Source organism: Amblyomma maculatum, chromosome 1 (assembly GCF_055883805.1).
Source record: "Amblyomma maculatum isolate TAMU_Amacu chromosome 1, ASM5588380v1, whole genome shotgun sequence".
Lineage (NCBI taxonomy): Eukaryota > Metazoa > Arthropoda > Arachnida > Ixodida > Ixodidae > Amblyomma > Amblyomma maculatum.
Genome location: NC_139344.1, coordinates 78,950,765 through 78,977,031, shown reverse-complemented (window position 1 = coordinate 78,977,031; position 26,267 = coordinate 78,950,765). Strand labels below are relative to the sequence as shown.

General features: G+C 46.7%; 1 protein-coding gene across 1 annotated transcript in view; it reads left to right on the top strand.

Annotated features, from left to right (window-relative positions):
* Window positions 1-25,819, top strand: part of LOC146202868 (locomotion-related protein Hikaru genki-like) — a 35,772-nt gene extending 9,953 nt beyond the window's left edge. Inside the window, exons 3-9 of the mRNA XM_084585208.1 lie at window positions 1,199-1,456; window positions 9,000-9,156; window positions 11,718-11,866; window positions 12,657-12,836; window positions 18,404-18,577; window positions 23,375-23,545; window positions 25,093-25,819. Coding sequence (XP_084441334.1) covers window positions 1,199-1,456; window positions 9,000-9,156; window positions 11,718-11,866; window positions 12,657-12,836; window positions 18,404-18,577; window positions 23,375-23,545; window positions 25,093-25,295 — 1,292 coding nt within the window. The 3' untranslated portion in view covers window positions 25,296-25,819. The remainder of the gene's footprint in view (window positions 1-1,198; window positions 1,457-8,999; window positions 9,157-11,717; window positions 11,867-12,656; window positions 12,837-18,403; window positions 18,578-23,374; window positions 23,546-25,092) is intronic.
* The last annotated feature ends 448 nt before the right edge of the window (window positions 25,820-26,267 follow it).

The window sequence follows — 26,267 nt, the reverse complement described above, 5'->3', positions numbered from 1 at the left end:
CCGGGCCTAATTGTGTCTCTAAGCACGGTTTCACATACCGAACGTTAAGCTCTCGGAATCCCTCTTTCCTTTTCCATTGCCTTCTCGTGAACGCGCTGCACTGTTTTTGTATCCTGATTTCACTCTGATCCCTGACAACCGCGTTTTATTTTCTTGCAGGCTTACACATATGGCCTCACTATAGCGCTTGCTTTGCTTTTTCCGAGTTCAGGAATTTTGGTACTTTTGTCCTCCACATTCATTTGACTCCAACTTGGGTTTCGCCCACCACTTTTTCCCTCCAGTAAGCGCCTAATTTCTGTTTGCCCGGTTTTATCCCCAGGACTTCGGCATCGGTTTATTTGCCCATGTGTATGCAAAGTAGCCAGCGAATAAAGCAAAACTCGCGAATGTGCCGCACCTCGGAGAAGGTATTCGTTGATAATTTATGAGCTTCAACCAGATGATAGGCTAAGCTACCAGTCTTGTTCAGGCTTTAGTTTGTTCAAGAACACCAAACACGCCCCACATCCGGGACTGTTACAGCGCGACTCTCTCAGTAGTGCCAGAACACAAAGCCCTGCTTCACGCCTAGAGGGGCTACGTTGCCAGCAGACCCGTTCTCTCGCTCCGGCGCTATTCTTGAAATAAAGAATCATAATCAGGCCCCGAATCTGTGTTCCCAAAGCGGCATACGTGTGCCATACCAGTCTCGTGTGCTGACGCTTTCATTTCCTGAAAGCGAGCATCGTCACGACGACTTTCCTATCCTATAGCTAAACGTTGCCGGTACGTGATGACACGTTTTCTCAGAAGAAGCATACGTAACATGCACGACAGAATTATACCGCTTGCCGTGATGCCCTGAAACGGCACTACAAACCAGCTATCAGTTACGGGCGCACCTCCGACAATAGAATGCAGCCTTTCTTAGTGATGGTAATAGTAAGGAACGTTGTGACTCCACTGTAACCCATGTAGTGCGGTGAGACGTGATTCTCGTCTTGCCCATTGCTGCTGTTTCGAGTGAAGTCTTTACTTTCCTCGATTAAAGGGAGAAGTGTGGCGCCTTAGAGATATCTTTCCAGTGTCATTTTTTAGGTCATACTTTGTGACAGGCAAGACATGATAAAATGTTGCTTATACATCAATAACTTCCAGTATTTACTCGTAGGACTCCGCTGGCGCGTTACAGAACAGCGAACGTGGTTTCTCGCAGACGGCGGCCGGTTTCATTCGGTGCTGAAGCCTTGCCCTCTGCGACCCCAGAAACCCCACCTGGTAGTGCACCAGGATGGGCGTCCCCTGGCCGTCACCGGTCTCACCCAGATGGCTCACGAAAGCATGCTCAGCTTCCGCTGCGCCCAGCTGGGCCGCTACAAATTTGTGGGCAACGCGACCGTGCGCTGCGTCAACGGCCAGTGGTCGGCTGCCATGCCCAGCTGTCTCGAGACATCTCAGCAAAGCAACCTATCTGGTGAGCGCCCCCTACGATTTCCTTTCGTAGTTTGGTAAAGTGTGGCAGAAAAAAAATATGTCATGAGACTCCTATTGTAACAGCTAGCTCTTTAAAAGCTCACCACATCCGACGAATAAGACCTGCATTAAAGAGGCTGACTGTTTAACAGATTAGTAAGAAAGAAACCCATCAACGAATTAGCGGTGAGGGGGTGGGCAGAAGAGTTCAGGATCTCGCTACAGAATAGGTATTCAGCTCTAACTGAGGATGGCGACATTACCCTAGAGGCAAAGAACAATAATTTCAGAGATATCATTACTGAGTGCGCGGTAGAAGTAGGCGGTAGGATAGTTAGAGATGATACCGGTATGCTGTCTAAGGAGACGAAAGATTTGGTTAAGAAACGCCAGAGTATGAAAGCTTCCAATCTAACAGACCAGATCGAATTGGCCGAGATATCAAAGCTGATCAATAAGCGCAAGGTGGCCGATACAAGGAAGTATAACATGGAGAAAATTGAGCGTGCTGTAAAGAACGGGGGAAGCCTTAAAGCGGTAAAGAAGAAACTGGGCATAGGCAAAAACCAGATGTATGCGATAAGGGACAAGGCGGGCAACGTCATCACTAATATGGAAAAGATAGTCAAAGTAGCCGAGGAGTTCTATACAGATCTCTACAGTAGCCAAAGTAGTCAGGACCGCAATGATATTGGCGGTAGGGAAAAACAGCCAGACGTTCCACCAGTGACGAAGGACGAGGTCAAGAAAGCATTAGAAACTATGAAAATGGAGGAAGTCAGTTGGAGAGGATCAGATAACTACAGATTTCTTAAGGAACGGGGGGGGGGGGGGGGGGAGGGGGTAGACGAGCCGTACGTGAAAGTGCTGGAAGATATATATAGTGGCTGCACGGCAACCATAGTTCTGCATAAAGAAAGTAACAAAATTCCCATAAAGAAAGGTGTTAGGCAAGGAGACACAATCTCCCCAGTACTATTCACAGCTTGTTTAGAGGAAGTATTCAGAGACTTGGAATGGGAGCAGTTAGGGATAAGGGTAGATGGAGAATACCTCAGTAATCTGCGATTTGCTGATGACATTGCCTTGCTAAGCAACTCGGGGGATGAACTGCAAATAATTATTGATGGCCTAGACAGGAAAAGTAGAAAGGTAGGCTTGAAAATCAATATGCAGAAGACTAAGGTAATGTTCAACAGCCTCGGGAAGGAACAGCAGTTTACATTAGGTAGCGAAATACTGGAAGTAGTAGGCGAATATGTCTACTTAGGACAGGTAGTAACCGCAGATCCGGACCATGAAAAGGAAATAACAAGAAGAATAAGATTGGGATGGAGCGCATTTGGCAAGCACTCGCAGATTATGACTAGCAGCTTACCGGTATCGTTCAAGAGGAAAGTATACAACAGTTGCATCTTGCCTGTACTCACCTATGGGGCTGAAACGTGGAAGCTAACCAAGAGAGTTCTACTTAAGTTCAGGACAACACAGAGGACTATGGAACGAAAAATGGTAAGAGTAACATTAAGAGATAGAAAGCGTGCAGAGTGGGTCAGATAAATAACTCAAGTTACCGACATTCTAGTAGAAATTAAGAAGAAGAAATGGACATGGGCAGGACATGTAGGGTGAAGAGAGGATAACCGATGGTCGCTGAGGGTAACAAACTGGATTCCAAGGGAAGAAAAGCGTAGCAGGGGGCGGCAGAAAGTTAGGTGGGCGGATGATATTAAGAAGTTCGCAGGGGTCAAGTGGATGCAGCTAGCACAGAACCGGGTTAAGTGGTGAAATATGGGAGAGGTCTTCGCTCTGCTGTGGGTATAATCAGGCTGATGATGATGATGATGATGATGATGATGATGGTGATGCCACTGAACAGCGTATGCCTTCTCAGCGGCGGCTTTCACGATCTCTTTCTCCTCGCCGCCTCTCCGAATCATCCCAGACTTTCTCAGGTGGGGCACCTGGACGATCCCCTAATTCCCGCCGGGGAAGCTGAAGACGGTAACCTCCGGGGCGAGGTCACTGGAAGTCATCGCGATTAAGTTTCCCCGACGACGCAGACTTCAACTGCCACGAGCCCTGCCACGACTACATCGGAAAGGGTTAACCGTCTATCACTTTGACACACCTGTATTTTTGGATGGGTACAAGTTAAGTGCACTGGTGGACACCGGAGCAGACTTCTGTATTTTGAACGGAAAACTGGTAATGTTTCTTTGAAAACTTACGACTCCATGGTCCGGCACGCCAATTCGCACTGCTGGTGGACACGTAGTCACCCCAATAGGTCTGTGCGGCTCTGGTGCAAATTCACGACACCACGTTTGTCGTTAGATGCCTTGTGCTCCGGGAGTGTTCGCGCGACTTGATACTTGGTGTGGATTTTCTGTGGGAGAATCGGGCTGTTATTGACCTTAGGCGATGCACCCTCACAATTTCAACAGAGAACGCGGATTGTGACTCGGCCATTCCACAGTCTTGTTCGGCACTCAAAATTTCTGCGGGAAATGTTTTGATCCCCCCCCCCCCCCCCCACCGGGCCAGTGCTTTTGTGCGTGTCGCCTACGAATGTCCGCGTGATTGGACAGTGCTCGCCGAAGGAGACCATTAACTTCTGTTTACACATGGTATCTTTGCAGCGCGAAGTCTCATCCACTTTCGTCAAAATAGTCAGACGTCCTGGTGACTAATTTGTCGAAGGAATACAGACACATTTTTCTTGCCACGATGATTGCCTTCGCCCACCCATTCGAAGAACTTTCAGCCTGCTCTGCATCTGCAACCATGAACCATCCGCCCGGTCCCCTCGATTGTATCGATATTAGTTCGGAGCTCTCCGCAGATCAGTATTGTGATTTAAGGGCTCTATTTCAAGAGTTTGCAGCATGCTTTGCATCCTCAACAAAGGTGCGTCAAACGACCGCTACCAAACACTATTACGTCCGACGATGCCGGACCCATCCGGCAACAACATTATCGTATCTCCCCCAAAGAACGCGAGGCCATCCAAACACAAGTTCAAGGAGATGCTTACGGATGGTGTCATTCAACCCTCTCACAGCCGGTGATGTCCTAGTGAAGAAAAAAGACGGAACTCTGCGGATTTGTGTTGATTATTGTAAGTATAATAGCGTCACAATAAAAGATTTCTGCCCGCTGCTCCGCACCGACGACTCCCTCGACAGACTTCGCCGGACTCGGTATTTCTAATCCATCTACTTGAGAAGCGGGTACTGGCAGATAACGGGACCTTGATAAGATGGCATTTGTTACCTCCCATGGCATTTACGAGTTTAAAGTGCTGCTTTTCGGCCTATGTTCAGCACCGGTGACTTTTCAGCGGATGATGGACTCGGTCCTCGTTGATCTTAAATGGCAAATTTGCCTAGTTTACTTGGACGACATCGTTGTGTTCTCCGCAACGTTTGAACAACTCCTTGGACACCTGCGAAGTGTACTGGATGCTCATCGATTGGCCAATTAGACACTCAAGCCTGGGAAATGTCACTTTGGTTACACTGAGCTGAAGTTCCTTGGCCATGTGGTTGAAGCTGACGGTGTCAAGACCGATCCCGATAAAATTGCCGACATTTCCTGTTGCGAAATTCCGAATTGCAAAAATTCCCTGTTCTCACAAACAAGAAAACTGTAAAACAATTCGTGGGCTTCTGCGCCTACTACCGCCGCTTCATACCTGACTTCTCCAAGATTGCCGATCCGCTGACTCGTCTGACACGTGACGATACACCGTTTGGCTGGTAAGAAGCTTTCGGGGAGTTGCGCAGACGGCTGCAAACACCTCCTGTGCTTGGAACTTTGACGAGACAGCTGACACCGAGGTACACACTAATGCCAGCGGCGCTAGACTCTGTGCTGCACTTGCCCAATATCAGACTGGCATCGAAAGAGTAACAGCTTACGCGAGCCGCACTCTTTCTCGTGCTGAGCGGAGTTATTCTACATAAAAAAAAAGAGTGTCTGGCCGTTGTGTTGGCGACTATGAAGTTTAAGCCCTACCTCTACGGTCGCCCTTTCAAAGTGACAACCGATCACCATTCCCTGTGTTGGCCGGCAAGTCTTCGAGACCCATCTGGGCACCTGGTCCGGTGGAGCACGCGGTTACAGGAATTCGATTACACTATTGCCTATAAATCTGGGAGAAAACATGAAGACGCCGACACGTTGTCAGGTGCTTAAGGTGATGAGGGGATGGACGATGAGACAGAGGAAGGTCGTTTCCTTGGTGTGGTTAGTTACACACAATTGACGGCACGGAAACGAGCAGACGGCGAACTTCGACGTGTTATTGACCACATGGAGGGTCGTGCTGCTGATGTGCCCCGTCATCTTTCCAGGTCTCTTTCTACGTTCTGTTTGCGCTGCGGTGGTCTGTTCAAAAGGACCTCAAGTTGTGAAACTCTGCCCTATCTCCTCGTTGTTCCTTTAGATCTCTGTGACGACATCCTTCTTGCTTGTCACGATGAACCATCCGCCGGACATTTAGGCTTCGCCCGCACGCTTGCTCGCATTCGTCAGGCCTACTATTGGCTGAAATTTTATGTCACTGTTCATAAGTACGTCAGGTACTGCCGCATGTGCCAATGCTGCAAGTCACCACCACTCAAGCCTGCAGGTTTGCTGCAGCCAATTACACCACCTGCTACTCGATTCGACCTAGTCGGTAACGATCTTCTGGGCCCCCTAGATCTGCAGCCGGTAACAATGGGTGACAGTTGCAACCGACTATTTAACGAAGGCGGTGGAACGGGGCCCTTCTTCCGAGATCGCCAATTTTTTCCTGCACCAAACCGTTTTAAGGAATAGTGTCCCATATCGTATGTTATTACTGACAGAGGCACAGCGTTCCCGGCACAACTCATTCGAGACGTGTTCGAACTCAGCCACACAAACTACCGCAAGACTACGGCTTATCACCCTCAAAGTAATGGGCTGACGGAAAGAGTAAATAGGTTCATCGCCGATATGATCTCGATGTATGTGGACACGCAGCACAGGAACTGGGATGTGACATATGCTTATAAAACCACCATGCAAGAAACGTCTTGGTTCACTCTGTTTCGTCTTATCTAAGGAACAGACTTCCAGACGATGTTGTACGCCATGAACCCATGCACTTCTGACGACAAGCTGTTGGCGCTGGAAGGTGAGCTATTTTCCCAACGCGCTGGGGAAACGCGCCAACTGGCACGCCTCAACATTCAAGATTAGCAGTCTGTGGATGCGCGCCGGTACAACTTTCGGCATCGGCACGTCAGTTATGTACCTGGAGAAAACTTTTGGGTTTGGGCCCCTGCGAGACGTCCGGGACTGTCGAAAAAATTGATGTGCTGATACTTCGGTTCATACAGAATCCTGAGCCGTGTAACTGACGTCACATATGAAGTGGTTCCCGACGTCATCAGCCAATTTAGCCGTCGCCAACCTCGCTCCGATGTTGGGCACATTGCTGACTGAAACCTTATTTTACCTGGTGATGTGTGATGCCGTGATTTGACACCGCGCGTAGATTGCCTTGTACTGCCGCACCTGATGCTTCCGTGCATTTTTTTTTTATTAATGGGGCGGTGATGCCACTCGGCTTATCAGCTGGCAGAGAAAGAAGAAGCTCGCGCAATTGGGTGCTACGAGCGCTTACCACAGGCGCTCAGCTGAGCTTCCTCTGCTTGTATATTTGTGACAATAAGTTTCTTTTTGTTCTTGTTTTTCTTTTCTTGCTTTTCCTATCTAGGACGTCAATCCTTTTTTTTTTGCAAATCATGCCCCAAGTTACTTAGTTATTACCAGTGGGCAAATTATTCAAAGATATTGTTTCACAGTCGTCTTGTTCGCTTTTGCAGTGAATGCCACACTCACCGAGAAAAATGATGACATGGTCAGCACGTGATCAAAGCACTAACAATGTTATGAATGCCACAATGCGGGCCACCTTGTCGACACTCTTTTACGCGTTTGTTTACTTTTCACGGACTCTTGAGGTGCGATGGGATCGCGTGAATGCCCGATAAGGGCGAAAAAGGCGAAACGTGACAATTAGCGCGACTGGACGCCCCTTTAAATGACAACTTGTCGTGGCGATTAGGAAGTCTTGTAGCCACGCGTTGTCAACTTATGCACACAGTAGCTGCGCTGTACAACTTTCGCTCTAGACTTGCTACGATACAGATGTTTAAAAGCAGCGTAATGTATGCTGCATTAGCCTTGCGAGTAAGAAAATTTCTTCATTTGCGTCTAGAGTTAAAAGATAACATATCGGTTTAGAAGAAGGAATCCAGCCGCGACACACGGAAACCAGGTTGATTTAGGCAATCGTGTGTTTTACATAAGCCTAATGATAGAGGTCAGCTTTGCTTGAATATTTAAAGGAGTGCAGCGTAGTCAATCGACTAATGCGCAATAATGAAACAAGGTAGAGCACTACCCACAATCAGTTTAAAGGGAGACGGTAAAAAAGTCGCTGCAGGCTTTCTTTTTTTGGCTTTCTTTATGTCTGCAACGAAAATATTCGTAAGAGTTTCGAAACCAGTTTTATTCAGTTATCTGTGGTCAATGAATGCGGCTTTATTTATTGACATCTTTCTTGACTAGGCTGGTGCTCGTCGAAATCTTGACTACGCCAGTACCACGTTTTTTTTTTTTTTTTTTCGACGGAAATAGACGTACTCTTATTCTTCACAGAATCAGTAACCGTCTACTGTGAAACGATTTTCAACGTCCACAGAGCGTTATTATCTATCAGGGCAACACATTTTATTTTGTCGTGTATACTTTATCTTGTGATCGTCAGGAAATTCGCCTTTACTGTTTTATGTAGGATTTGGTATGTGCAGAATGAAACGAGCGGCTTCATATGATAAAATTGGAGAAACGATTATCGAAACTTTGATATAAAAGAAGGGGGAGGGGTCTAAATTTGCTATCATTTTTCGTAAACTGCTACAAGACAAAATTTTATCAACCCCCAAACAAATTGTGAAGCTATGTATACTTATCAACACACATACATTGGTTCCCCCAAGTTGAGTTAGTGAAGTTAGAAACATAGCTTATGCAGCGTTATTCCCACTAGATTTCATGAGCTATTTGATATCAGTTGCGAGGGTCATAGAATTCGGGAAACTTTATCGATGCTTTTGCGAGGGGTCTGGACTCTGTAGATTCCTCTGTTATTTCACCACTCATTGAAAATTATGGTGAAGTTTATATCACCTGAAACGGCACCTCAAGTTTCAGATCACATATCGCTTTGGAAGCAGCCTTCACCCATTACGGGAAGCTCAGTTAAACATTCGACGTGGTCAAACTAGAAATTAAACTTGTTCTGATACGCGTTTGGTGGGACACCTATCTAAGCGGATGTTTACCGGCACGCGTGCTAGTTGACCAGTCATAGTGTTCACCAGTCACTGTATAGTTCCCCAGTCATTACATTTCTCTTGCTCTAGTGTCACTTATGCAAGCCGCTTATCGTTTCGGGAAAAGGAGTCGAGTGAGTCCGGAGTGTGGCGGCATCTGCCGCGCAGTGCAGGTGCCGCCTACCATCTTGTACTCGGTGGAGAAAGGTGACCACGGAGTCTCCGAGGAGGGCGAGCTGGTCGTGTACCCGGAGACCAACGTCTATCTCTATTGTCTCTACCAGCGCTTCAGCGGGAATCCACAGTGGGCCTGGACCTCACAGAGGTAGGCTGCAGGCCGAGCAGCCTTTTTACGAGGCGCCGCGCCCCTTCTAAGCCTAGGTTGGCCAAGTTTTGGTTGAGCTTAACGAACGAACTTGTCGCGTAATCCGGAGCAATGGAGGAGACGCACCTACAAGGTATCAGCAGCAATGGCTTACGAACATAAATTTGCTGCTTCGGCCTTTTCGCGGTTTAGTGGCGCGAAAAATAAGTCAGTAATCACCATCGTGACTCTCACCGAAGCGGATGTTGAAAAAAAAAAAAAAAAAAAAAAAGAACAGAAAGTGGTTAACTTTCGGTGAAGTGAACGCGAGCACATTTCGATACCCGCTGCAAAGGGCACCGACAGATTGAAAATACTTAATTGAGTACCTAAAGTGGAAAATTATAGCGTTATTCTTGAAAATTGACACAAAAATGGGGCAATAGTCAACGCTGAGGTAAACAAGTTAAAGTTTACAATATATGTACTGGTGCAATTGGACCAAAAGAGGTGCAGCTGCGCATTGTTTTATTTCAAGCTGTAGCGATAGGTCTAGATCGTCAGATAAATTACGCGGAGGATAATAATGAGTTTAAGTGCACTCAGCAGACTCCGCGTTTTTAACACTATTGCTTGCCGCTAATGTGCCAATCTACTTTTCGTTTCAGTGCATGCTGAAGCTATGAAGTGCTATAAATAAGACACAAAATAGCAGCCGCTTTTAGAGCAGGAAACCAAACATTGCCAACAACTCTTTTTTTGAACATCATTCGTACTGCCTAGTTTTTTCTGTAAGGTGTATGTGGTAACAACAACAAAGAAAACTCTGGACTCTTACACCATGCGGCAGTTACTTCTCTCTTGCTCTACATGCACTATAGTATTGCAGTATGTCTCAGGCAAGCACCTGAGCCTCAGCAGGTAATTTACGTAGACTTCTATTCGCACTCTCCAGCCTGCAAATTCTGTTTCTTTGCTGTTTGAATCAGTCTAGTTGTTATGACTCGCCGCCCCGTTCATCCAGCAAGACGGAAAATCATGAGAAAGAAAGTACCGTTTCGCATCGAGGGGCACAAACATGCTACGTTTCCCTCGTTACAGCACTCTTGGGGAAAAAAGATAGGCAATACGTGCGAACGCGGGATGCAATAAAAAAAAAAAAAAAAACTATCTATGGCGTTACTTGAGTATGGCCCTTTTTTATGAACCTCGAGTGATTTACAAAGTATTGACTGCTGAGGATCGTATGGAAGTTATACGGCTTCCCTAATACTTGCGGCTCCAACTATGTACCTCTGTAGCAGTGGCCATTCGATCGGCTTTAGCGTCGTTTTCCCGGACGTCGTCATAGCCGATGGAGTCCGTGTTTCCCCGCTGGTCGGCTGCGAGGTCGAAATGGGAAAAGAGGGGGGGAGCTTGTAGCGACCTCACATGATACTCTTTGCCAATGTGGCTTGGTGTGCAGTCACTTGGGGCGGTGCTCGGAAAAAAAAAAAAAAAAAGTAAGCATCGGCTAGGTTTGCGGGGTTCTGTCTCGCTCTTACAGCGTTGACATTCTCCGCTGCTCTTCGCTCTCATACACACTTCCTGTACCGGTGTCTCTGACATCACCGCTTATATGCTCTCTGGAGTGCACTTTGTTGTGGTCGCAAAGGGCTGGGCTATAAGAGTACTATAATACTATCCAAGAACAGCAGTCCTTAGTGAAACGGTAGTGCGTAATGGACTTTCTTTTGAAACAGTATTTTATTCTTGCTTAATATTTTGCTTCTTTCTCGTTGCCGAAAGGCTTGATGCTTGGTTTGTCACTTGCGTAAGTGCACAAGGAACGCCATTGGTGGGTAGGTAACCTACCGCAAATTAAGCAATGCTTAATAAAAATTAGCCTTCTGGCGAACTACTTTTGATGTACTTGCCAGTTTTGAAACTATCTGGCCTTTTTATTATCTTTATAACACAGGTGCAGATTTTCTAAGGGCTAACGAGATCTACCAGGCATTTGTGTAATCTCTACTACCATTATTCTTCGCGGTTTGCCGAAGATTGCTTCCTCTCATAAACATCCTTTATGTGGGAAAGTACGCTTTACAGTAGGAAAAACATTATGCTCTAGGCGAAATTCTCGCACTCTACATGTTCATTCCCTTTCGTCCTCAGCGCACGGCCCCTTTTCTTTCGTATTTCTCAGAGATCTCTTCCATCCCCCTCCTTTCTTTTTCTTGCTCGCTAGTCCCAGTTCGCTCGTTTTCGGAGAATTTTAAGGGCACTCGTTCCCTCGCTCGAGCCGCCTGCTCCGAATCACAGCCGTGCAAGGGGCCGCCGAATTCCAGTGCGCATATGTAAAAGGTTGGAGACGCAGCGAGGAGATCTCCGTTCCCTTACTCCCCCTTCCAGCCCTGCGCGTAATGTTTGTGCCGCACTGCTGGCTCATTGAAAATTCACCCTGCGCGGGCCGGGTCGAGCAACACGAAAACGTTTGTACATTTATTTCTATTTTGCTGGCTTTACCGCCGTTTTTATCTCTTTTACAAGTCTGAACGTCAAACAAGCCGTGGTGGGGAACATTTATTGGGCTCATTTAGAGACTACGCCAAGGGTTGGATCCTGTCCGCTGACGAGAAACAGTGGCGCTACGAGCTGCTCATTTACAAGGCGAAAGAGCACGACTCCGGGACGTACACTTGCACGACGCCTAGAGGACAGACCAACGAGATTCACGTCAGAGTCAGGGGTAAGCCAGATCCTTCTGTGGTGGCCTGCTGCATTTTTTTTTCTCTGCTTCTCGCGCGTGAGCCTCGTTCTCGTTTCGTAAACAGCGAATTGATTATTCCGGTTTATATAAGATGGCGAGGGATCGCCTTGGAACGGCTGAATATATGCGGCAGTTCTGGGCTTCCTTTCCCGATTTCACTGCGCCTGAAAATTGTTAGTCGCTGACATATTTGTCCCTTTTGGTCGCATAAAGGCTAAAAATAGTTGCGTTTTTTCATTAGAGCAACCAAGCAAGTGCATCAAATACTGGCTGCATGGAATTTATCAGGCTTAGCAGTCAGCAGCCTAGTGGAAACAATATCAGTCATAGATGTCCCAGATTACTGATACGGGCTCATTGCCTGGACGCCCCGTATTTTTATCCTTACCTGCAGAGTGTTGATTCAAACAGTGCTATTTATTCTTGCTTGATCCTTCATTTGTGTATTGCTTTGACCTCTTAAGTAAACCAAAAGCCTTTGTCAAATTGGCGGGCGAGGGACGTCACAAACCAACGCTCAGGTAATTAACACTGCCGTAAAAAAAGTATTATGTGGCGAAATACCAACGGCATTCATTGTGTAGTATGCACGAGTTCTTGGCCGAAATTATTTTTAACATAGCGTAGAGGGAACTCCGCAAATGTCGAAGCTTTTTTCTCTTCTACGTACATGCAAGCGCTCATCGAGTGTTAACCATGCTTTTAAAGGTGACAGACGACCTTTATCTTTCTGTTAATGTTCTGTATATTTTCTTTACGGTGTTCGCAGACGTAACTTGCCCGCCAATAGAAGGCTACGGCGACGAGAACCGCGTCACCAGCGACCATGGCAACCGTATGCACAGCAAGGCCAAGTTCGCCTGCATGGAAGGCTACAACTTGGTCGGGTCGGATGAAGTCGTCTGCAGCCCTTCGGGGCGCTGGTCCGACAAGGCGCCACACTGCGTAGGTGGGAACCACAGCAGTGCTGTTTACAATTTGCGGGAACTAGGCGACCGTGGTGCACGGGGTGTGCGTCCCTAGCGCGCCAACGTGCAGCTCTGGCTGTCGTCGCAAGGCACCTTTCAGGCGCTGCGCAACCAAAAACCGAATGTCATTTTCACCATTGCTGGCCAATGTGGTCTGGATGGAGCGAAAATAATATTTATATTTGCATTCCCCCGTGCTCGTGCGTGATTGGATTGGTGGGTGAGCGGCTTAATTTGTGATCGGGTGAGCGGGTGATTAATACCCTTGTCAGACGGGCAAGTTTAGTGTCTCACTTTCAACGAGTGACGCTCACCTTTAGTGTCATTCGCATCCTGTCACACGATGAACTTTAATTGCACTCGCTGCTAAACACGCGCGGCGCGAAGTGAGTTTGACGAACTCACTACACTTTGTCCCGCAGGTGAGTGTGTAGCCTCGACAGCAGGGCATCCACATATTATTTATAATTTTTTTGAGAATTATAATGGTCTTGAAATTTTTATCGTAATTTCATGAACGTTTCTTTTAATAGGCACAAGATTTAAGCTGTCACTAGCTAAAAACGAGGCGTACACTTGAACAGCTACCCTCGCTCTCAGTGCTTGCGCTAAAGCGAAGGCGCTCGTCTGCTGCTGCACTTCGATGGTATGCGGTATTTCAAGCGGCATCAATAAAGTTGGAGTTATTTGCAACTCAATCTTTAGAAAGTCGTCACCTGACAGAGCAGCATTTCGCCCAAGCACCGGCTGGATGCAGCCCCGCTTTCCTCCCGCAAGCCGCCAGCGCCAAGCCAGCACCTTTACGGCACATCCGGCCCTGCTGTCACCGGCGTCAAAAAAGTGTGCGGGAATTTGTTTTTCTTGTAAATAATTCAATAATAAGCTATCGAGTAATGCAATGTCAAAAATGAATCCTTCTTGGGGATCGTTGACCCGTACCGAGTCGCTAGTAGGAGTAATAGCCGCGATACAAGCAAATTTCTGCTCACAACTTTATAGCCATCGACGCTGGCGGCGCGGTGCGGCGCAGCTCACCCGGTAAGCTTGTACACGTATACGCTAGGTCCGCTCCTAAGGCGTCGTCGAATTGAATCGCACCTTTTTCTTATTATCGACAGACAGTAACGTTGACAGTAAGGCAGTGCCATTAGTTAGCCATATATCCTATCAAGCTGGCCAATGCCAGAGCTCCGCCCGCTGATACTTTGATGTGAAACAAACTATAGGCAACGGGCATTCGCTAGGAGCCATCGCGATAGCCTACCACCCTGCGAGCAGCGGTGAAATTTTTGCAGGATCGTTCCGGCGTAGCCTGCGTTGGAGGCTGGGTAGCGTAGCGCGAAATCGCAAGCATCCGGCCGCAATATATGCCTTAGATGTTTTAATCATCAGTCCTTTTATTTTATACATGACATTTAAGTGGGACACGCTGTGTAGAAGCAGGACGCGTATATAACGTGAAGGAGGTGATTTCCGGCTGCTCTGGAAACAGTAGATTGCTCACCTCCGACGATGTGCCCGCAGCCGCGTTTGCTCCTAATAAACACCTGTATTAAATGGGTTTACAGTTCTGGCTGCTTTTAGAGAGTGTTCTCGCATGGCTAGTAAGGCCAGTGCCATTAAGCACGTATTAGTTATCTTATGGCGACGCAGCATAATTTCGATGTCTCAACGGTTCAGTACCCGAACTTGCTATGCATGGTCGACTTTCAGCATTAACTGTGATTTCGGCTAAAACATGTCTCTGAATGTAACCTAAACTCTGTCTCTGCTCATTCGAAAGTTCTGGAATGGTCCCATTGAGAGAACGGATTGTTGATGAACCGCGTACCTGGCCGCATAGGCCACGATGCCGTATATAGTTGCCGCGTAATTAGCGTTTTTATACATGAGAATTCTAGGACGTTGTCACTACACCACAATACTCCCGACGTCCTGAGGCTGAGTGCAGGACAGCAAGAACAACACAAATGGTACGATTTTAACGTAGTTAAACTGATCGAGCAGCGCTGACGAAAGTCTTTTCACACAGATGGAAGTTGATGTATACGATGGCGTGCAATGAACAGAGCGAGAGTGTGTTGCATTCTGCACGTGGGGTGATCAGCTGAGTCCGTACCCACTGCCCACGAGAAATTCTTGAGTTCAAATTAGCTCAGTTTCGACGGTGGTTTTCCCCTACACGTGCTCAGCGGAGGTTTTATGGATTAAGATTTGTAGTTGGATATGACCGTGTTAAGTATAGTACATTAAAATGTGAACATGGTGCGGCTATCGTATTACTCAAGACATGAAATTTTGATTTACGAATCAGCCAAGTCTGGCGTGTTTATGTACGTATAGAAAATGTTCATCGGCGGAATTGTTGGACGTAAAGAGAATGGCATGTGAAATGGAGGAAGCAGTCAATTGTTAACATTTTATTTACGTCAAATGAAACGTCCCAAGTTGGCGCTCAGCTCACTCCAGTTAAACTAAGGCTGTATTAAGTTTCCTTTACACACTTACACCATTGTATATATTTTCACCTTAGAGTAGACGGATAATAATCCTTTGGGACGATCAGTATACTCGTCCATTTGTAAATGAAATGGCTGCGCTTTTTCAAGCAAGGTGAAATAAACATGCATATTTGGAAAACCTTCGTAAACTATTTCTTTTGTTCGTAATTTCCCGGCTCGCCCCAAAAGTTTGCCAGTTATTTAGAGCGCGTACGACGGGCTCAATAGCATGCTTCAGGTAAAATCTGGTTCTGCAGCAGATAGTCTTCCCCGTATGGCGTTTTGTGAAATCAGCGTATATTTGCTTTCGAATGGGAACGAATTGCGGCAGGTACAAAGACATACTTTTAGGGTAGACGTAGAGCGAGGCACATGTTCTGAACGATATTTTTTTCTTCTTGAAAGTTTGTAATTATATAGCGATCGCCTATATTATTAAAGTATCTACATTATTAAAAATTGCTAGCTAGCAATTTGTCCGAGTGTCGGTTTTATAACACGTAGGATGGGCACCTTCATTTTTCTTCGTAACGGGGAAAAAAATGCTTCCTCCCTATTTTTGGTTGACGTTTGGGCAGAAAATTTAGATCGATGTTGCATACAACTGCACTCATAGCATACATCCTTCGGTAACCGACAAGAGCTGTATCCTGCCTGAGGGAGTTAACGCGTGTCGCGTGACAGCCGCAATCAGATGACTAGTGTAAGCAAGGTATCAAACAGTATTCACAGATAAATATAATGTTCATGCCTGCGGAATTGACAACGCAAAGATCCATGCTCTAAATCGGCTGCCTTTGCTAACGGAGGATGGAGCAGCATTCTCGCGCAGTCGGATTGCAGCTGTTTCCGCACGCGCGGTGGGCGAGCGTATACTGCAGCGCGTGCGCTGCTCGCCGCGAGAGGCGTTTCCGTCAGAGTTACGTTCGCCAAGCACTACTTGCACCGCGCGCTCTACCGGCCACGGGCGCTCACGGGCGCCACTACAGCGGAAAGCTAGTAGCATCCGGCGATGTGAACGCTGCGAACTTCTAGCCTACTTTCGCGATGCGGCAAGGACCGGACCTTTTTCGACGTTGTGTACAACGACACTTCAAGCAAACGCTGTGAATACGTGACGATGCTGCCGTACGTGGGGCTGCGCCGCTGGACAGTTTATGCTTCACAGAGGCGCCGTCGGACATGATTTCGTGTGAAAAATGCACGCTGCTCTGAATCAGACAGCTCATGCACTTTTCGCTCTCGAACATCGGTGACCCGGCTTCATACGTAGGCGCTACCGGCATTTTCTCGATTAACGATGCAAACCAATGTTGCAAAGCTAGGTTCGCGATAACCGCATCTAGCAGTGTAACTATATGGCACAAACGAGGACGGTTTTGTATGTTAACAGCAGTAGCTATGTACAGTCGTGAGCAAAAGTGGTATACAACACTCGGCCGGTGACAGAGCTCAGCAAAACTGCGTCGAAATGCCATCTAGTGAGAGCGTAAGGGACAGCGACATCGGCACACGTACGTGGACAAATTGAGGGACTACCACTATTGTCTCGAGCATGGATAGTTGTCGCTATATAAAAATGACATGCAGTTTTCTCGAGCTCCGCCACCCGCTGAGTGTTGTATACCACTTTTGCTCACGACTGTACGTTAGCGAAAAGCGCTGTCAAGCTAGCATGTCCGTGAGACATCGCGACGCTTTTTTAGTCAAAACCACGCACTAGGATGCACAAATAACTCTGAATATCAGCTTGGGGTAATTGTGCTGGCAATAAAATTGAATTTTAAGGTATTTTCGTGAAAACAAACTAATTTTCACATAGGGCTGCAACATCCGTATCGGCACTGCCATCAGTTCAAAATGACACTTGATTTTGCCGCGTGACAGCGAGCACCGAAAATGTCACTCTTCCTATGTAAGTGCACTTCGTGAAAGTGTCACTAAACTTGCCCGTGTGACTGGGGTATAAAGTGAGTGAGCGACTGGGTGAGTGAGCTGGTGAGTGTGAGCGAGCAGGGGAGGGTGAGAGCGTGGGGTTGAATGAGCGAACGAATGAATATGTGGATTAGTTGACGCGTGAGTGAGTGCTCTCTCGCAGACTTCTCTTCCGGCCACAGTTGTTCGAACATTTGGCCACTGGGAGTGCTGTGTTTGCACCTGATACTTCAGTAGATTTCCAAATCCTCCTGAAACAGAGATACATGTTACAAGGCAATGCAGAAATGAACAAAAAAAAAATCTTCTTAATTTATTACTAAGCCGCATCCGCGAACCAAAATTTGAAAACAAATCTTGATGGCAGGTTTCTGCGCAAACCGCTTTGTTTCAATAAAAACGCTGCTTTTAGGGATGGTACCTTCATCTAACCTTGCAAAAGTAATCGTCTTTTAACGCGAAAACTGTAATGGCCCTGTTCAGCGAAAAACCCAGCGTTAGCTCTGTAGACGTTGGCGCTATGAGCGAAAAATCACGAACATACCCCTGACAGGTGGTAGCTGGCATGTGACATGACCGTGCACCGATTGGTTGGCAGGCTGTGTGACGTCACGAGAACACATAACATAGCCGAGTCGGCAGGAGCTGCGAACTCTAGGAGCTCCTTATTGGACAGGAATCGAGCCCACCCGTTCTACATTAGATCACGGGCCAGACGAACTTTTGATCGCAAAACGCAGCGAAAAGAGCGCGAGTGGAAACAACGGGAGGGAAGGGTCCCGGTGGGTTCAATTCCTACCTTGAAGGGGAACCCCGAGTGCGCAACTCGGTACGTCATGAAGTATCGTGACGTCACCTAACCCGCCGTGAAATCTTTGTCGTTATCGCGCTAATAGAGTTTCAGGTGTAAATTCCTGCAAGATTCAGCACGACATTTTTCACTGCATTTCTCCAAGTACCTTGTCGTATTCAAGTTGGGGAATTAATTTCTCGAATTTTAAAAACTTAGAACACGCGAAGCCAGCGCTCCCCTTTCGATGCGGCTGACTCATGTTGATTTTCGAGAAATCCGCGGGACGGAGTAAAACACTAGGCCGGGGAATGTTGCGCAGTGATCCAGTGCCCGACCATTCCCAGCCAGGGTAACCTCAGGATGAGCACCCAAAATAGGACCTACGGGATCCGCGTCCACTTCAGCTGTCCGCCCAACTTCAAGCTTCTGGGCCCTCCATTTGTCACCTGCTGGAAGAACGAGTCTTGGTCGGATACACCGCCTACCTGCGAGCGTGAGACTGGAACCCTTGTTGTTGTTGTTGATTGATGATTTTGTTGATCTTGAGTCTCTGAGTTGATTGCCTCTCCGCTTACAGTTTAAAAATTGTGTTCCAACCTGTGGCTGCACTTGCAGGAATCGATGCGTGTTGTTCAAAGTTGGGATCCCGCTTGCATACGCAAAGGAAGCGCAGAGAAGGTTGTTACTAAATAAATCTCTGTGCATTATTTTCCTTATGCCACTTGTAAGCACCCACATAGCCGCAGGGATGACATAGAGTGCACGACTCAGAATCATCGCTGTTATCGAATCCTGGCGCAAGCATTTGTTGTTTTTTTTATACTATCCAATTGTGTCACTTGTTCCAGATGAGGTAGGCCTGGCGGATGCAAGCAGTGACAACGCTATAGCGTTGGCGGAGACATAGTTACAAATAATATTGTGCACGCGGCGAAGCTACTAGACACACAAGAACAATCACACACCATTGAAGAAAAAAAAAAAATGCGCGGCCACTGCAAGCTCGCGTGAGTGTAGAAAAGAATACACTCGAGATAGGCTACGACCGCCTTTTAGAACATAACAAAGAACGTATTATAAATAAATACACCGTGCGCGTTCCAGAACGACAAAAAGCAACATTTAAAAGGAGTCTCTTTTTGGTCGCCTGGCGAGTATATTGGGCATTAATAAAATGATAAAGTTAACCTATCGTATGCTGCGTACTGTATAAATGTTTGCCTAAAAGTTAAAGGTCCACCTTTTTTCACCTTAAGCCAACCAGACTTCGTGGCCCTCTGGGTAGCGCTCCCGTCTCGCGATCCGGTGGTCCCGGACTCTATTCTCACGCCACCCAAATTAACCGAAATTTATTCTCAGCTCATTTACTTTCCTTAGTTGTAGAAATTTGTCCTTAAACAGAATATTTATTTACCTGTTCATGAATCTGTGTGGCCTAGTTGAATTTGTAATTTTCTCGCAGCATGGACGGACAAACAAAGGAAGCTGAAAATGTAGCCGTGAAATGCATTTCTGCTTTTAAAAAAAGAACAAAAAATTAACCCCGACAGGTCCGTCTACGCTTCGGGTTTCGGACATCCATTTTGGCGGATCTTGCGACACGAGTGTGAGGTACGATGCAACACTTGCACTTCCCCGCGTTGTGCGAATCCGCAGCAAAATAAGCGCTAGTTTGTGGACTGGCGCATGTGTAAAGATTGTCTCACTGGCCGGGTTCATTGCTCGTGAGCTCGCAAAGTATTCGTTGCAAACTGCGTTCATCAATCGGTAACGCGTATGCAGATTTTATGCCGTGAACGTTCTTTGACTGTTCTGAACGCTTAACGAAGTCTCTTTTCAAGAAATAACCTCTTCAAGAAAGCGTCACCGTTTGTACTGAAAAAGTTTTACTGTCGTGCTCTCTACAGAAAATACTGCCGAGAATATACAGGATAGACTAGGAAGGGTTATTTATGTTTTAGCTTCATTTGCATGGCATGGTTATTAGGCTCTGTCTTTGCAAGACGTTCTTATCTGAAAGAATGAGAGACCACCCAACGCCACCGATACAAAGCGTAACTCTCTCAGTCCGGAGGGGCGCAGAGCACACTTTTCCTACAAAACAACACAGAAAGCGCAGCTCGTTGGGAGCCTATTTTTGAGGAAACAACGCAAAACGCAGCGGACAAGAAAGAAGGCACACCTGACAAAGATTCTATGTGTGCTCCCGGCAACGAGCCATTTTTGTTTTGAGCCGAAAGAAACGGCTTACAGCGTACTTTTCTGGCTTTCGCGTAAGGCTCTGCTATTCAACGTGTGCAGCATGTTTAGTCGCCGAAAATTTGTGTTCCGGGTGCAATAATTGGACGCTGAACACGTTTCTCAGTTATCGTCAGAAGGGTCGAGATTGTTTTTACCCTGATGCCAAGAAGTGTCTTTATTTATATGCATATTATGTGTAGCAAGCGATAGCGGATTTTCATAGCAGGTTGGGAGTACGACACTGGTGCTCCCTACCTGGGCAGTTGCGTTGCGACCCTACTCTCACCTGGCCTATATCATGCCCATATAACCTATTGTAACAATACCTTCATCTTGCCCTCTAATATTGATCTACTTTGTCTCCATGGATCTCAAAGCTCAAAAGAGACGCACGAAGCTCTACGGCAGTTCTCGTGCAACTTCCACGTATAGACTTTATGTTAAAGCATCGGATACGGCGATGAATACTAGCAACTTAAGCAGCGAGATTCACACAACTTCTCTGTCGGCGCATTTCACGATTTCTATTTGGATGTAACCATTGCACGCCTTGAGTAATGTAGCGCTGGTACGCGAGGAAAGTTTTATGCATTTAGTGCTTCATATTTCGCCTTGTTTTGCCGTTTCGGTGGTGATCTTAGGCAACGTAAAACAAAAGCGCTCGAATTCGGCACCCAGGTTTCATCGCAGTAGTCTGTTTACAGAAGTGGTGGGTCAAATGTTAGCGCGCCTAAAAGCCGGGTAACAACCTCAGTTATTAAATCGAAGCGCCCAACGCTGTGCGATTTTATAAATCCAGAAAAAAAGAAAAACGTGAGAGCTGTTCTAGGCTGGTCTTGCACTGTCCAGTGGGGGTGTCTCGGGTGCGTGGTAATGCGACATTTAATAAAATAAATCAGAGTTTGAGGTAGTAATCGTTGTTTGATAAACTCTAATTAATCACATTATAAATTCATTTTGTTATGCTACTGAGCGCACGTAACACACCGTCACGAGGAGTCACAATACAAAATAAAGTGTAATGTCAACAGCTTGCTTTGTGGTGTCCCAGCTTAGTTCTAAACGAACATGCAGTTGTCACCATGACTGCATTAAGGATAAAATGTCAGTAAGCGAAATGCTGAGTAGCCGCTGTTATTGAACCTAACCACTGAGTTTCAAGTCTCTACTTGTGTAAACAATACGGAGAATATTTGAGCCTGAACATGATTTGAGAGCGATTCTGGAAAAAACTTTTTTTTTTTTTTTTTTTTTATGTGGTGGCGATAAAAGAATTCTGAAGGGCGGAGATGACGAAAAAAAATAGCACAGCACCAGCAAACCTGTTCATCTTCACATGTGGAGACCAATGCTCTCTTGAGGCAAGTAAAGAAGAGTGACACTTGCTTATGCTAAAAACTCTTGTCGACAATAACAAAGAGAGAACATTCGCCACCTTAGTCTGTGAAACGCTGAAGGAGGCATACAAAGAGACCGCTTTCTCTCAGCGCAGGTGATACCTTGCCAATGTTGCTCAGGCACACAGACAAAAAAGGAGAATAAAAACTGCGAGGTTAGAAAAAGTATTGACAAAAATAAAGACTAATGCTGTGTCGATCTTGGAGTGCTGAGCCGATTCAGCTCTAAAGCCGATTTAGACGTTTTTTGCTCGCTCAGCATTCGTAGTGTCGGTTAAAGCGTCTGCAGGCTCCTATAGGAATTGCTGCGTAGACTGTCTTCTCATTCCATTAGAAGACAGCGAAACATGCAAAGAGAAGTACAAACAAGAATAACATGTTTCAACACGGATGCGCCAAGAAAGAAAGCTGCAGCACGAGACGAATTGCAGGGGTAGTCGGCGCAACATGTTTAATTCGGCAGCAGCACATAGAGACTGCCGAGAAGGGAAGACGACAGAGGAGGAGAATAAAAAAAAAAAAAAAAACGTTTATAGATCGAAGAAAATATTCTTCCTTCAGGAGTACTGCGTCGTTTTCTCATTCTGCTTGTTCGTCTTCATCGCGTCGTCTATGGTGTCTGTGTTTTGGCAGAAGCAAACTGCAGCGCCAAACTCGAGCTTCGAGGCTCAAAGCGAGGCTGTAAAATTGATGTGTTCTGGACTGGATCTTTTCTGGGCAGGTTTAACTGCAGTCCTTGAGCCCATGCGGCTACAACGATGCGGATGAGTTGGTTCGAATAAGCTTGCCACCCCTCGAACAGCATTTGTTGAGATTTTCTTTAATTTCTGTTATGCCGTGTTAACCTTTCGTAGCTTTACTGGAAGTTAAGAAAAAGCCCCCTGCGTACGACAACGGCTTTCATCTTGCGTCAACGGTGAGTTTACGCAGTCAAAACACGCCGGCCAGATGACGATGCGAGGTGGCCACGTTTCTTTCCAATGTTTTCAGCACCGCTTGGCGCGGTACACTGGCATGCCGAGTTTCGAGTTCGTAATTACTTTATCTGGATTTATCACGGTCATGTTTGAAAGGCCTTGTCAGTCCCACGTTACGTTCTTGTCAGATCCAGAACCTAGGCGGTTCGGGTGATCCCCTCTCGTGGAAATGTCGCACTGTATAAAAAGAATGCGTGTGGCATTTTCTTCCACCGAAAACGCAAGTGGCGCTTCCGGACGACCAAGTCAATACACAGGGAGATGGGCAGAGAGAGAGAGAACAATATCCTCAGCGCCGGTGGCTCCACGCCGACGTATTGCACACTGTGGAGGCTTGTCTGCAGTGTCGAGTGCTCCAGCGTGCTAAGACAATCACGGGCGGACCTCAAACAAACTCATACTGTGGAATGTACAACATTGTATTATGCTCCTTTACCCTTTAATCTAAACTGTCCTTTATCCCTTTCGCTCACCTCTTTGATTTCTCCTACCTGTCTCCTTGCTATCCCTTTGTTTCCGCCGCCTTTGTTCAGGTGCTCCAGCTCATTTCGAAAGCGGATACCGGGGCAGGCAAAAAAATCTTTTTCCTTCCTTTATCATTTTTATTTTATTTTATAATAATAAAACCACTTACTACTACTACTACTACTTTATTTGCTTACTTTCTGTCCGCAGCCATCCGTTGCCGCAGTCCGCTTCCGCCTGCGCACGGTCGCGTGCTGTACGGAGGTCGGCAATATCCCGGCGACAGCGTCCACTATACGTGCAACGCGGGCTACGTTCTCATTGGAGAGTCGGTCAGCGTCTGCCAAGCCAACGGCACTTGGTCCAACAACCTGCCGAAATGTAAGCCATTACTGCGTGTGCTGTGTAAACTTTAGCGCTCTTTTTTTTTTTCACGCCCTTTTTTCTTACATGTGAGATGTGCGCAGCTAATTTTCATGTCAAATAGAGTATGATCATATGTATTTCCCTACAAGCATTGGATGATTTCGCTAGGCTCTAACCTTCTGCACTTGTCCTTTCGCACTCAGAGTCCGCTAACTTATTCTGCTTTAGCAGATAAACTGTTTGCTGCTTCTACGATAAAGTCGTGCTCCACAAGATGCTTGGGCTACAGGGACACAGTCTTAGTGCTTCAGTTTCGCAACTTTTTTATTCATTTATTTATTCACACAATAAATATTTATGTATTTATACAATAATATTTATAAATTGCTGGTCATTAGCAAGAAAATTATTGGCATGACTAAATTTACGATTATTTAGCACGCGGCTGACAAAAAAAAAAATATACCACAGATGGAATTAGTTGCTAAGCTGTCCTTCTAGATGGGGAAAACGGTACTTAATACTTTTTTTTTTCTCTGCCTGTTCTAGTGTTTTGTACAAAACTAGTGTATAGACCAGCAAGAGGAAGGCCACAATAAAATCTCTCTTGGGCAATAATTTGCTGCCTGTCGACACTATCATCTCAGTAAATGTCCAGTTAACCCTTTGATTAAGCGCTCATCGGAAGCCAGTATCTAGAATATAAATAGGTGAAGTTGCACTTTTTCATGATTCGCACGTTATTGCATTACCACCGGATGAGTAGCACACTGCCTCTAAAGTTTTACTGATGCCTGCCAGCGACGCGCAAATTCCCCCGATTTGTTTCATTAATTTTCATATTGTTCAGCAGCGGGCGTGTCCGCCAGGAAGCTTTTCGGTCATTATGTACTTGTCGCGAACTCCTGTTTGTTGTAGACTTGGGCGTTTTTATTATAAATGAGAATCAGTGTAATGCTCTTTTGATTCAAACAAACAAAAATCAGTTGCAAACACGTAGCGCTACTCTTGTAGCGGTACTTGCGTTTAGAGCCATGCAGAGAGAAAAGCAGCTAGTGAGCTGCGGACATACCACGACAATATCATCACTGGCTAGCCGCGGTGGCGCAGTGGTTAGGGCGCTCAACCGCTGTGCCCAAGGATGCGGAATCAAATCCCGGCCTCGGCGGCCGCTTTTCGATGGAGGCGGAAAGCAAGGGCCCGTGTACTGTGCGATGTCAGTGAACGTTAAAGAACCGCAGATGGTCGAAATTTTTGGATCCGTCCTCTACGGCGTCTCTCGTAGCCTGAGCCGCATTGGAACGTTAAACCTCATAAACCAAACCAAGCCAAACTAATACCATTAGTCTGTCAGTTTTATTCAATTACGCATATTATACTGCCCGGATTAAAGCAAACTACTGCCTCACGTTGCTAGGGCGCTAACAGACAGCAATAAAGGCAAAGGATTCTCAGGTTAGGAGTTTTCAACTCTTTGCGGTGCTCGCCGAAGGATGATACGGACATTCCAATCACCCTTTGAGAGAGCAGCTGCTCGACCGCTCCGTGGTGGATGTTCGCAGGTAAGCCGGCCTGCGAGTTTCCGGGCCATCCTGCGCATGCGCGTGTGGTGCCCTCCAAGTTCCACTACGACATCGACGAGCTGGTGAAAGTGGAGTGCAACGCGGGCTTCCGCCTTCTAGGCTCGGCGCAGCTGCGCTGTTCGCGCGATGGCCACTGGTCGCACCCGCTTCCCCACTGCCGGCGCCTGGTGCTGCACAAGTAGTACCAGCGCGTGCAAGGGGGCATCATCATCCAGCACATGTCGCCACCGCACCGAACCTGAAACCCCGGACCCGCGCCAACTACCGTAGTACCCCGTCCGCAGCTTCGCCCGCTCTTTGAATCTTTTTTTCGCTCGCATTATTTTGCTCTCAGAAAGACGTCTTGTCTCTCGCGCTGCCTGCGGACTGGGATGGTGGTCAAACCAAAAGAGGCACGGTTGTTTTCGCGCGGAAGTGAGCCGTCGTAAAACGCGTGATGCAAAAAAAGCGATTTGGTCGTAAAGTTTACAAAGGCAATTGAAAAATATTTTGTTCTTAATGGTGCCTACTTGAGGAAACTTGTGAAATGTTTTGAGGCTGTCGGAGAGTTCCTGGTTTCTTTCGTCAACGTGAAGTGAATTGAAGAAATCTGAAAGAATTGTTTTTTTCATTTATTTTATTCATTGCGTTCATCAATTTTTTTTTTTTCAAAAGAGGCGTGAAAAAAAAAAAAAGAAAGCTTGAACAAAGTGCAGACTGACCTAACTAGGACAAGTTCATGCTGCTCTTTCTTTCCGCGGGACCTCAGAAGTTTAGCCTTTTCTTTTTTTTTTTTTTTTTTTAGGAGACCGTGTCACGGGGCTGGTCGCTTCAGACTTAGCGTCTTGCGATGAGACATCAGCCGACGCCATACCTGCGCTCTGTTTTCACCTCGAACACATCAAATCACTTTGCAGGTGTACAAGCCGTGTAGGGTTTACAAGCGCCTGTAAACGTTAGCACCACACCTGGAAGCCTTCATAGGCCCACGTTCAGCACCGTCGCGTTCAGCACCGTCGCGTTCAGCACCGTCGCGTTCAGCACCGTCGCGCGGCGATCCGTGTTACGCAGCTTGCGCCTTTCTCGCGCAAAGCCCACGCGCTTAGCGAATGGACAAATGCTCCGACCTGCGAACATACTCTACGAAGGCTGAAGTAGTCTGTTACTGCTGTCAT